The 13,573-nt window shown below is 37.1% G+C and overlaps 1 protein-coding gene across 1 annotated transcript; it reads left to right on the top strand.

The window, feature by feature from the left end:
* Window positions 1–2,425: 2,425 nt before the first annotated feature.
* LOC114646131 (ankyrin repeat domain-containing protein 34A) lies at window positions 2,426–9,321 on the top strand. The gene is made up of 2 exons (XM_028794136.2): window positions 2,426–2,531; window positions 6,872–9,321. The coding sequence occupies exon 2, from the start codon at window positions 6,937–6,939 to the stop codon at window positions 8,557–8,559; it is 1,623 nt and encodes a 540-aa protein (XP_028649969.1). The 5' UTR covers window positions 2,426–2,531; window positions 6,872–6,936; the 3' UTR covers window positions 8,560–9,321.
* Window positions 9,322–13,573: the final 4,252 nt, after the last annotated feature.

The following is a 13,573-nucleotide window of genomic DNA, read 5'->3' as shown; positions in this document are numbered from 1 at the left end:
CATTCCACAGTAACCACGTTAAACAACTTGTTTTTATGTCTTTTAAGCTCTAGAACTACTTATAACCTAGAGCTACTTATAGATATTCTGCATTGAGTTCAAGCCCAAATTGAAGGCACGCCTTCTCTGTTGTACATTTTTAATTGCCGTTCCTTCATTTCTGAGTGTTCCCCATCACTGCTATTTATATAGCGTTCAGTTTTATACTATAATAGTTGGTGTGCCCACCTAATGAAGAAGACTTTGTTTGAAACACAATGACAGGTGGAGCCTCTGAATGATTACCAGTGTATCTGTTCTCTACCAAGCAACAATCTGACCCCCATCCCCTCACACCTAACAGTATGCCTTGAAAAGCAGTACCCTTAGTAGAAAGTGGGGGCATATTTGACACATGAGAGCATTGCTGTGCTGTTCGGAGTGACTGGGAAGTGACCACTATTGCTGCAGGCAGTCCATGGTGGTGATGTTTTTGTCCCACTTTCCTTTTAATAATATAAACTGTTGGGCTCCAGTTGATATCCCAGACTTTAGAGTGACTTGGAATTATCTCTTGACAATGTTTTATATTGTATAGCGCTTTTTGATACTTAGTATTTATAAACTGTCATTTATATGTACAAAACCTTTCAGGTATCTGACAGGGCTGAATTTTTGTATTTGTTGTGCTGTTTTTATCACATTATTTAGTTTGTATATTTAAATCTGCATTCTGATTTTTGCCCATTCTGCAACGTGCCTTGTGATGATATATGTTGTTAATCTTACAATATAAAATAACAAAGGAATGGTTGATTCTTTTAACTTTTGAATGAAAACGCATGTGTGTCTGCTTGATTTAATGTGATCTGCTATTACTCTAGGCCTACTGGTTAGAGCTACAGTCCCAAAGTGCTACACTTAAGCTTGTGTCCTCTTGTGTCTTGTGTAGAATGTACATGTTCTCCTTGTATCAGCGTGGACATTGTATGGGCAATTCTGAACTGACCATGCATAAGTGTGTGACCTGTGATGGTCTGATGTGTTATTGAGGATTGGTTCCTGCCGTGTGCCTGATGCTTCCTGGATAGGCCTTCCTTGACCCTGAATTTGATTAAGTTGGTTTGAGAATGCTATGTTATGTTATATAGTATATTACCCCTGTAGTGGCACAGTAGTGAAGTGATTTATGCTGATGCTTCTCAGATCTTGTGTGGAGTTTAATATTATAATTGTGTCTTTATGGGCTTTTCTTATAGTACTCTTGCTTTTCTCCCATATGCCTAAAATGAGCGTGTTAGATTGATTGGTGAGTCTAAATCATCTCAGTTGTCCCAATGGGCCCTGTGATGAATTGGCATAGTGTCCATGGCTGTTTTCGGCCTTACATTTCATGCTGCCAGGATATGCACCAACTCCCGTGAGTCTCATTTCGATTAGACAGGATAAAGAATGTTATGTACTGTTGGACGGTTATACTATTTGTCCAGCAGCTGGTCCACACTGAATAATCAGCAGCTTCCGTTGAACATACTGTCTTGCTTGCTTTTTTTCTGTTTGTATTATACGTATAACACAGAACATAAATACAGTACTTGTTTGCACCCAACTGCCATGGACACAGTATACTACGGTTAACACAAATTTAAATTGCTATTAAAGGGTCACATTCGCTCTTTTTTTTCTTCAAATACTGCCCAAAAGATAGGCTATAGCACCCTTGACTACGAAATGAATTAAAAGGTTAAAAAATGGATGAATAGATAATGTTCCATTCATTTTTATACAAAGGTTGAATTAAATTTAATTCACTTCACCCAAGTATTATAAGCTTTAGGAAAGGCATTCTCATAAATACTAGGGTTTATAGGGTTTTATTATTGTGTATAGCAAGTACAGTTAAATTCCTACTTGCATATACTAACTCAAAACCCATTTAATTCTTCTGTACCTCATACTGTGTCTTCTGTGTCATTTATCTGTCTATCCATGCAAGTCTTAAATCAGGCCTAGACACCTGCACTAACTCATGGCCAATGAAGAATCACTTAATGAATTAACCTTCATGTCTTTGGGATGAGTTATGAAAGCTATAAGGCCAGGTCTAGACACAGAGGAAACACACAAACTCAACACAGACAGCACTTGAGCTGGGATTTCAATCCAGTCTCCTGTAGCTGTGAGACAACTGCAGCTCCACTGCACCTCTTTTTTCTTACAGATGAATTGAAATAATTCTAAGCATTATATTTAGGGGGTTCCCTTTGCAAGTAACTGTCTCTCTGGCTAGAGTTGGTTCCTGCCCTTGGCTGCAACCCTGAATTAGAATAAAATGTGTTCTTTAAATGGATGAATGTGTGAATATTTTGAAGAGAAAAGCATATACTGTATTATTACGGTTAATATAAAAAATATGGATTGACATTTTGGTTTTACTTTTCAGCTTCAGACATCTCTGCTATACAAGGGCTTCACTCAAGAGAAATGTCATGCAGAAATGAAACCATGCTTCATAGGGAAACATGATAATAACCCTCCAAGAAGACTGGCAAGTAAGTCTTTGGAAAATTTCCCACTGTGATGGTCAAACCATATTGCAAACAGTCATGGAATTCACTCAGTGCACACTGTCGAAGTATTTCCAAAAATTAAACAGTAATATCACCTTAGAAACACTTTAAAAATAAATGAATGGCATTTTAATAAATCCAAATCAACATAAAGAGCACCAATTTGAGCTAATCGAAGAGAAAGGCTGCTGGCAGTGAGGGGGAGGGGGCAAGGCCATCCTCACTCACGCGCCAGTCCCCGTTCGAGTCAGTTTACCTCTCAACACGTGTTGGAGTGCACATTGCCTCCACTTAGCTTGCAATACCAGATTTTTCAACAGACATTATCATCTACAGATTGTTAAGCAGTAACGTTTGACATTTTTGAGAAAGAGATCAGAACTGCATGTGTTTTAGAGGGTAGCCGCTCATTGGCAGAGAGATCACGGCCACGTGCTTTTCTCCCCACGTTGGGGATGCTCTCCCGTCAGAGCTGAACACAATCAGATACAGTGACCAATGTTTGACGTTGGAGCGTACCTTCCTTCCGCTTGGCTAGAATTACATTTTTTTTAATGATTTTTAAAGTTTGTCCTGTTGCACTACTACATGGGCAGAGCCGCGGGGGACAGCAAGTATTCTAATAATCAGAATATTTCCTGGACCATTTCAAACATCCCAGCATTACTACGTAATGATCACAATGAGTTATGGACTCTGAAAGAGCTAATACTTGAAAATATGCATTGAATACAGAGGTATTTATTAGATTTTCCTATATTCAGTATTCTGCTTATTTTAAAATAGATTGATGAACTCCTGCAATAATCTGGAATCAGTGCAATGATCTTCCTGCACCCACTCATTAGCACACATAGCCTGCTCCAGAAACAGCCAGTTAGGTGGCTGCAACTCCATAAGTATAGAATTTGGAAAAGGTCTGCAGTTTTACGCTAGAAAAGGTCTGCAGTTTTTACACTAGAATGGACAAGATACATGACTGATAGGAGTGACTGGCTTTGGTATGATTGTTGATGCCAGAAGTGATGCTAGCATCTCTGAAACAGCTGTCCTCCTGTGATTTTCATACACTAGTCTTTTGAATTTCCAGAGAATGGTGTGATAATAAGCAATAAATATCCAATGATTTGCAGTAAAGTGGACAAAAACACCTTGTTAATGACAGAGGGCAGAGGAGGATAATTAGACTTGTTTAAAGTAACAGAAAAGCCACAAAAAAACAAAACAAATAGCAGCTCTTTACTACAATGTGCAGAAAGGCATCACTGAGCACACAACACTTTGGACCTTGAAGTGGATGGGCTACAAGAGCAGCAGAACACAACGTCGTCCTCCACTCCAGTCAGCTAAGGAACAGGAAGTTAAAGATGCAGTGGGCAAGTGATCATCAAAAGTGGATGAATGAAAATTAGAAAAACATTGCCAGGTCTATTGAATCTTGATTTCTGTGCTGAAATGGAAATGGTTACATTATAAATTATTTGGAGTAAACAGCATGAATCCACCCTGAACTGTGGCAGTAATGTAATGGTATGGAGAATGTCTTCTTAGACCTCTTAATTCCAGTTGAACACCATTTGAATTCCACAACACAATGGACTGAGTCTATCCCTTTCGATCACATTGTGACCCTTTTCAAAATGGTACTTCCAGAAGGATATTGACTATGTCAAAAAGCAGTCATTTTTTCAAGGTAGTTTCAGTGACCTGTTCAGCCCCCCAGATCTCAATCAAAAGAGTACCTTAAGTTAAGGGGCATCACGAAGTTTGCTAAATGAATGTAAAACCTGCAAGACTGCATGATGCTACTCAGCATGGACCCAAAATGCTTAAAGAATGTTTTCAGCACTGTATTGAATCAACACTTTGAGGAATCCAGGTTTTTCTAGAGGCCATACTGGGCCCTTCCTACTGTAGATAGGTTTACCTATCAAAATGGCCTCAGAGTATATAAATCTACAATGTAAAGATTGTGGTAGTGTTTTGCTCAAAATGTATGCAAAGTTTTACAAAATAGATTTATTACCACATAATAGCTTTTAACTCCTTCCATATATTACTATGATCTATGTACTTTTAGCTAGTTTGTAACATACAGTAGCTCCATAGATTGCTAACTCTTGTGGTACTCCTTTTCTTATGTCATCTTATGAGCTATCGTACCTTTTAATGCCCTGATTTTTTATTTTGTGTGCTATCAACATTGTGATCTGTGAAATGTTTGAGCAGGAATTATCACTATTCTTTTTATAAATATCATTTACATATCCAATGATCATAGGCTGGTGATATTTATTAAACATGCTTTAGTTGGCAGTTTTTTAAGAATTTATATCTGAATGGAATAATTATGGAAAGCAGTTTTTTAAATCATCGTTAATGTAATTCATTTTGACCTTTTACTGAATTTTGACTTTTTACTGAATTTGAAAGAAAGGCAAACACTTTAGTGTTCTTCCTGAACATGAAAGTCTGGCATTGTTATCTGTTGTTTCAATTTGAGAATAACCTTGAAATGTGAGTGACTGCCAAAGAAATACATTTTAAAAGTTTTTTTCAATTATGTAGATTGATCTAAAAACAAGTAATTATCCTTATACATATAAAAAGCTAGATCTTGTTGTCTGTCTGTTGTCTGGTAAAGATGTAGATATGCCAGAGGACATGAATAAGATCCAACTGAAAGAGGCATGTGGTTCACAATGGACGCCACCACATGCTGGGGAGTGCGCAATGACTGACACTGTGCTGTATTGCAGGGCTGCTGTTTATAATGTAAAATATCACTCAGACTGCTGGTTTTGGTATATTGCAAATAGTACTCGTATAGATGGAGTTGGTCCCTGGTCTGTAGGGCAATGATTCTGTATTCAGGTAGGCTGATGTCTTTCATTTTGCATGCAGATAGTGCTTGAATGTATATCAGTTCAGCCAGCAACATGGAGTTACTTAATGTTCATTCATGGCATGCTGTGGTAAAAGGAAACAGTTTTTCCGTTCTGGATAAATCTACCTTGCTATCATCAAAGGGAAACTGTACATTACTTAGAAAATACCATGCAGCATACACAAACAGGGGGCGGAAATATACTGTTTTGGAATGCATTAGGGTGTTTTTTTATACATATCTCCAAACATCTTATAATAAAAGGGACAATGCAGCAAAAAAATCTGTTCTTGCTGTAACACTGCAGCAGCTCTTCAATGTCCCACTCTCTATCTGTTTTCTTACAACAGGACATACCCAAATAGGCCTTGAATCAGTCTTGACATTTTAAATTTCAAATGGATGCAAAAAGAGCAAGTGCAGGTGTGGACTTTGTGTCTGTCTAGTTCAAACTTAACTCCTGTCTTACATCCAACACTGATGGCAGAAGTTTTGACAGCTCTCGTCTGTACCACAATAACCACTTATGAGAAGTACAGACAAGTGAATGGGCAGGATGTCTCCTTTTGGTCAGTGCTAAGAACTGTGCAAAAGTTTGTTGCCTGGAAGCCTTCTAGACATAGTGCACAATCCTCTGTGGGATGCCTAAATGTTCAAATTAGACTTATATACCAGCCACTTTCATATAAAGAGGACATGCCAGTTATTTAATAGAAAGAGTGATGATTTGAGTGGAATGGGCTTATTAATGCTATTTCTTTTCCACATGTCACTAGAGTGCAGTATGTTGTGCCCATGAAAGCATACTGAGAGGAGAATTCTGTGGTGAGAAGAACAGGTAGGAGTGCCACAGGCTTGGCTGGACATCTAGTAACCTATAAATGTTTGCTATGGATTACCAGGAAGTGAAGGTGTTTCTAGAATTAAAAATCTTCATGGCCACAAAGCTTGTGAGCTTCAAGTTTGGAGAGACAGTTAGACAAGGGAGGAAGGCCAGAGATAAGAAGTGCAATGATTCAGGAAGAAGGTGAGGAGGAGAAAAGTGTACTGTAGTGAGTAAGCAGGCCATGAATCCCATGGGTTAGTCAGTAACCTCCTTTGCTTGTTCTACCCTTTTGTCTCCTAAATCTTTTACCATGATGTAATTATTCCTTTGTTTATTAATAAAGCTCATTTTTCTGTTTTTACCCATGGTTCTCTGGTTGTTACTTCAGTTTGGGGATTACTCTCGAATGCCCCAAAGTTTTCAAAGGTAATCAATCAGAAAGGCACTTTTAATTGTAACGCTATTTTGCGAGTATGTATCAGTTTAATGGTGGCAGAGGACGTATGGACAAATATACCTGACTAACAAGTAAATAGGTTTAAGTAAAAAACATACTTAAGTACTATTAATTAACTTATGGCTAATATTTTTATTTTGTTTAATTTCCAGGAATTACTGAATTCTCTCATGCTACTTTCTCAACAATGAGGGCCTAGTGACAAAAACACATTGCCATGGGAGAAGCTGGAGCCCTCCAGACAGAAGGAAATGCCCTCCTCAAGGCTGTGTATCAGGGGAAATTGCGTTTGACTAGGCTGTTACTGGAAGGTGGAGCATATATCAATGAAGGCAATGAGCGTGGAGAAACCCCCATCATGGCTGCTTGCTTGGCAGTCTATGACGATCCTCAAAACCAACAAAAGATTATTAAATATCTTCTAGAAAAGGGTGCAGACCCAAACATAGCTGATAAATCTGGTAGGACAGCTTTAATGCATGCTTGTGCAGAGAAAGCCAGCAAAGAAGTAATTTCCATGTTGTTGGAGTATGGAGCTGACCCCAGTTTGAAGGATTATGCTGGTTCTTCAGCCCTAGTACATGCCATCAATAAAGGAGACAGGGAAACCCTTCAGATTTTGCTTGATGCTTGTAAAGCCAAGGGTAAGGAGGTGATCATAATAACTACTGACACCTCCCCCTCTGGTACCAAAAAGACAAAACAGTATCTGAACTCACCACCATCACCTGGCATTGAAGATAAGCTCTCACCAGTAGCTTGCATGTCACCTTCTGATGTGGAAATCCGTACCTCAGCATCTCCTGGGAGTGAAAAGGAAGAAGAAGGCATCTTTAGCTTTGCCCTTCAAACAGCACTACCTTTACCAACTGCTCGACATCCTGTTGAGAAAAGAGTCCCTCCCTCTGGTCCAAAGAAGCTTCTTAAAAGGCTTAATTCAGAACCTTGGGGTTTGGTAGCTCCCTCAGTATTAGCTGCAGCATCTCAAGAGCAACATCATTTACAGAATCAGTCAGTTAAAAACATGTCAGTTGATGAAGAGGTAATGTCAGAACTTAATGGATTAAATATTTCGAATTCGACTAAGCCTTTCCTATCTAGGCGACACAGCATTGAAACACCAGACCCATCCTCTCCAAAGATAATGGATCGTTCCTGTTCAGAGGATACTGCAACCCTTTATGGAACATCTTGGGCTGATAAGGTTCAACAGCATCAAGCATTTCACAGAAGAAACACAGCTCCTGAATCTCAGGAAACTGGGCCTTCCACTACCTCTGGTCTAATATCCACCAATACTCGCAGTTTGGCTCATCCCAAACTAACTCGAATGGAGCACTATGAGTCTGATACTCACCTGTGTCCAGAATCTATCCCTGGGTCTCCTGATTCCGGTCGTGTTTCTGTGGAACGGCGCAAGTACAATGCTTCTCCCCTTTCTTTACTCACAAGCTCTTCTAGGGAATCTCTTGAGAGCATCCCCAACTCTGTCTCCCCCATTACAATGAGACGGAGACCACCAGGGCTACTGGAACGTAGAGGATCTGGCACTCTTCTCCTGGACCATATTTCTCACACTCGGCCGGGCTTCCTTCCTCCTCTAAATGTCAACCCTCACCGCCCTATACCAGACATCAGAGCAAATGGTAAACCCCCTTCTCCAGTGCATTCCATCCATAAGATCTTAGTGCCAGTGGCTCCGAGCTCCCCAAAACGCAGCGATTTCAAACACAAGAAAAAGCTGATGAGAAGGCACTCCATGCAAACCGAACAAATGAAACAGCTTTCAAACTTCCAAGAGGTTTTTGCAGAAAAAATGATTGAGTTTACCGGTGACTGATTAAAAAGGTTAAAATGTACAAGTTTAGCATAGGAGGAGAAAACCCAAATGAAAAATTAAAATAGTAATTTAGTTCATTATACAATATGGTTTAGCTCATCCTCTTAAATGCTGTAGTTAACATATTCATTTTCTTGACCATAGCTTCACTCATTTTGTAACAATGGAAGAACAAGTAATAAGTTTTAAAGAAAAGATCAATAAACCATGTGACTAAAGGATGAAATGATATGCTGTATATACTGTATAAATCTACAAAGAAAATCACTATTTTGCTTGCACAAGACATTTATTATAATTTAAAGGTGCAATGCTTTTCACTTCTGCCCCTGAAGAAGGACTATGTAGTTTGAGATTTAATGAAGTACATTAGAAATTGCCTGCCTTACCTTAGTAAGTTGCAAAAAGGAGGGCATGCTTTACATATCTATCAGAAATCAAACCGAAGATTGCTAAGCACAGTATCCTGTCAAAAGTGCTTTTCCCATTTCACAACTATTTACATTTTTTTTTTTTTTTTTTGCTGAAACATTTTGGTAATCTTGAATATTATATAATGTTGAAGGTTCTGGTCTTTTTTCATCTTAAGTTCTTGTTATATTTAGGCATATCGAATTAGCAATTCAATAGTAGTATAATATGTATTGATAGCAGTATATCAGTGTGTACAGTATAAGTGTCAAGGTCAGATGTTTACATTATTGTGGGGACAATTTTCACAAATCCTTACAACAGAAGGACAACTTGTGCTCGTGTTTTGTTCCCTTTGCACTTTCTCAGTAGATTTTAAAATGACTGGAGTCAAGTATGATTCTAATATAGAATTTATATATATATATATATATATATATATATATATATATGCACAGTACAGAATATTATTACCTATAAAACATGGAAAGGTACAGAAAATTTGTGGTGAAAAAAAGAGTGAGACTAAATTTCAGCTTTACATATAATTGTTAACATTTCTACATTATTATGTAAGTTTTGTTATTTATTTATGTATTTATGTGTAATTTTTATTCAGTTGTTGGATGATGACTGGGTAATTTTAAAGTTCACATCTTTTGTTAAAATATATTTAATACAGTATTTTTATGTATGTATGTACTGTATGTATGTATGTGTAGTTTTTGTTCAGTTGTTGGACAATGACTGGGCAATTTTTTGTTAATATATTTTAAACATATTTAATACAGTATTTTTATTTATTTATTTATTGTTTTCTTGTTGAGGAAAGCAGTATTTTCTATTGAAAGAATGCACTTATCTTATTATTTATTAAGCTACAAGGTCAAAAGTGAGTAAAAACACTTATGAAGGTCATGCTGTGGCCTAGAGGTCTGGCTACATAAGAAGTATGTTTACTGACAAAGTGACACAGATTAGGGGTTGCAATAAAATTCAATTCAATTCTGTTTGCTCTTTTTAAGCACATTTCCACTTCTGAGTGCTGTGCACTATACAATAATTCCAAATATGGTCTGGCTCAAAGAAATATAACATAAAACATTATTTTAAAACATAAACAAAGAAATGTTATGCAATAGATATAAAAGAATATACAGTACACACATACACAGTATATATAGTGATGAAATGGGAAGAGTGAGTGAAGAGTGCTGCAGGGCCCAGGAATGAGGCATTTAAAGGAGAACATACTGCATTTTAATGTATATCTATAGGATTCAGTATCAACACTATCCAAAGATATATATTAGAATACACATTCAGACACACAATAGGAAATCATCAAGCACATTTTTAATGACAGATACATGGCAATAAACTGATTTCAAACAGTTAAGACCATACTAGAAACAATATTCTGGCTCAGGCTGTTATTTAGGTGGAATGATCAATACATTGATCATCAAAGGTTTACTGAACAAATCCTCACTAAATATTTCAGAAAGAAGTGTACTATATATCCTAATCTCTGATACATGTGTTTTCAAATATCATGCTGCTTAACTTTTTTTTTCTTTCACAGTCAGTTTTTGACAGTATTATGTATATAGACAACAATTTAGGCAATTATTTTTTTGTCTGCAGTAATGATAGTAACACAGCGAATGTACTGATTTGTGTGCATATGCATGTAGAAAGGTTTACAGTTTAAACCCACCACACTTAACGTCTGTCTACATTTAAATAAAAGCTTCCGTACATACAGTGTGCACTGCTACTGTATATGCTAACCTAACAACCATAGCCAGAAGGCACAATAATTTCATAACATTATGCTCTATAGTGCACCACTCATATTCACCTTTATCTCAATGCACTTTATAAAAGTACAATATAACTTTTCAAAAGAAAATGAATAGCTAATCCATATGTAGAGAAAGTAGAAACCACATGTAGTAAGCTTACATTTAAAAGAAAATGACATTAATTGAGTGTCAAGGACAGATGCAAAAGTACAAGTAGGTTAAAATATAAGATTCTGATTGCTGTTAGGACAGGCATGGATGTTTGGACATAGTGAATCTGTTCAAGTAGTGGGTATCACAAATTAAAGCAATTTTTCTTCTTGAGCAGCACGGTGATGGTCTTATACGGTAAGTGAATATAAGTTTAGAGAATTGAGCAGAAAGCCAAAGTTTAGTCTAGTAACTATTAAGAAAATTGTACACAAAGTCTGTTGCAAGTAGGATTTCTCTGAAAAATGGTGCTTCTAAATATAAAGATTGTTTGACTAGTTGATGTGCAATATATTAGTTGGTGGATGGATTTATTACTTTACTGACCAGTGAGTTCCAGCATTGAACTACTGAAAATGTAAATGAAGAATGGTCATTGAGCACCACGATTGTGTTATTAGTATAATTCTTCAGATACTCTTGTTATATTTTGCTGTATTATTTATCGAATCAATCCATTTTCTGAAATTACTTTTCTGTTAAAAGGGGTGTAGAGACCTAAGGCAAGACAGAAACCAAGCCTGGGTGGAACAATAGTTAACACTCATTGATCCTGAGCTAGTTTGGAGCTTCCAAATAACTTAACATGCTCACCTTTGGAATGTATATAAGAGAAGAAGAGTTTTCAAAAGAAACTTACGTGAGTCTGACAGAGAAGTGGAAACTCTGTACAGATGGTTTCTGGGTTATGAACTGAGCCCAGGTCTCTGGAGCTGTAAATCAGCAGTACTAAGAATTACACCATTACCATCAGATTATATTAGATTAGATTAGATTAGATTAGATTAGATTAGATTAGATTAGATTATTCTGGAGCATTGCATTGGTTAGTGCTGCTGCCTTACACATTCTAGCACCCTGAGTTTGTATCCTGTTCCTGCTCATTGTCTCTGCCGACTCTACACGTTATACCTATATCTGCAATAGACTTCCTCCAGACAACTCAGCTTCTTTCCATATTCCAAAGACATGCAGGTGAGGTGAAGAGAAGTCTCTAAACTAGCCCCATGACAGTGGGTGAGAGGAGCCTGCAATAGAATGATGCTTCATTTAGGATTTCCCGCCTGTCAGTCTGTTGTGCCAGGAACACACCCAGACACCCATGACCCTAAATTGGAAAAATGTGTTCAGAAAATGAATTGATATATTATATTATTTCTTAATTGTTTATTGGTTCCACCCCATGTTCTTGTGAGTCTCAATAGTTGCACTAAAGTGTACATTTTCTGTTTGGACTGTGTTTATTCAGGATGACAATTGAAATTACTGCTGCCAGAATTGGTCTCCAATACCAAGACTAAGACTAAATAGATATGCATCATGCAAATTTGTTATTTGTTTGTTTAATCTTTTTTTTAATCTTCCAAAAACCTGAGTATCTGTTAGAGCATTACCTCCTTTTTCCTTAAGGCCTACTTGTACTCAAAACTGAACAATATGCTCAGGGATGTTCTTGCCAACACTCAAGCATGTAACCCAGCATGATACACCTACACCTACCTTCTTCTAGCAATCGCATACAGCTTCACATCATCTAGGTGGTCTGTATATGAAAGGGGCAGTCCATACACTAGAATAGAAAATCCCTAAGTGAGTGCTTCCTTTTCCCACACAGACATTGTCAAACAGCAAATATAAACATTCAGCCCCTTAAAACAGAGGCCAGTCATACAGCACTCTTCCCAGCTGCTATGACATTATGTTAAGTAAGGTTGTGCTTTGAGTAGTAATGGGAGAATATTTTCTATAGAGGAGGCATAGTCTTCCCATTTTGGCAATGCTGATGTGCCAGTGCTCCAATTTCCTTCCGTCATTGAATACTTGCTGACAAGTTACTTTGACAGGGCAAGTGTAATAACACAATGTTTTTTATTTTCTTTCAAAACTCACCCATTTTACAAGCAAGTGAAACTTACTACTTTAGAATGCAACTTGCATTTCTGCATTTACAGAACTAATCTACCCAAAGGTACAAAGATAATATCTGCAGCTAAGATGATTAATTTCTGGATTAAATTTTTTTTTTTAAATTTAATTCTACGATTATAATTTAGAAAATGAGTGCATCTCAAGGCATACCATAAGTAGGGTTGACTAGGGTACACATTTATTATTCCAGTGGAAAATTGGTTTCTTTTGTATGAAACATAGGATATTCTTACACAAATACAAGACAACAAGCCATGAGAAAACAAGTGACAACCACTGTTCTATTCTAATTAATACACACACTCATGAGTTTTATACAAATGTGTTTTCACATTTTCTGTTATGCAAATATATGGCTCCCACATATGAATTAAACTGGAATAACTGGATCTGGTTTGATAATGGATGTGATTGATGCATGTTTGGGAAATCTAAAATCTATACTGCATCACTGATTTTTGTAGTACAGTATGTGACTCAATAGTACAAATTTATAGTTGAAGATTTTGTATAGGGTGTGTAAAGAGAGACAAACACAGAAAAACGTTTGGGGGATCCACCCCATATATTGTAAGTTTCTTAGGACTGACAAAGACTGACTGCAGTGCAAAGGTGGTGGGCTTTTATAGTGGAGGGACAGGAAGAGATGGGTCATT

The sequence above is a fragment of the Erpetoichthys calabaricus genome, chromosome 2, assembly GCF_900747795.2.
Source record: "Erpetoichthys calabaricus chromosome 2, fErpCal1.3, whole genome shotgun sequence".
NCBI lineage: Eukaryota > Metazoa > Chordata > Cladistia > Polypteriformes > Polypteridae > Erpetoichthys > Erpetoichthys calabaricus.
This window is presented reverse-complemented; position numbering and strand designations above follow the sequence as displayed.

Excerpts from the sequence above, each read along its gene's own strand:
- LOC114646131 (XM_028794136.2), top strand. The coding sequence starts at position 6,937 with ATGGGAGAAGCTGGAGCCCTCCAGACAGAAGGAAATGCCCTCCTCAAG.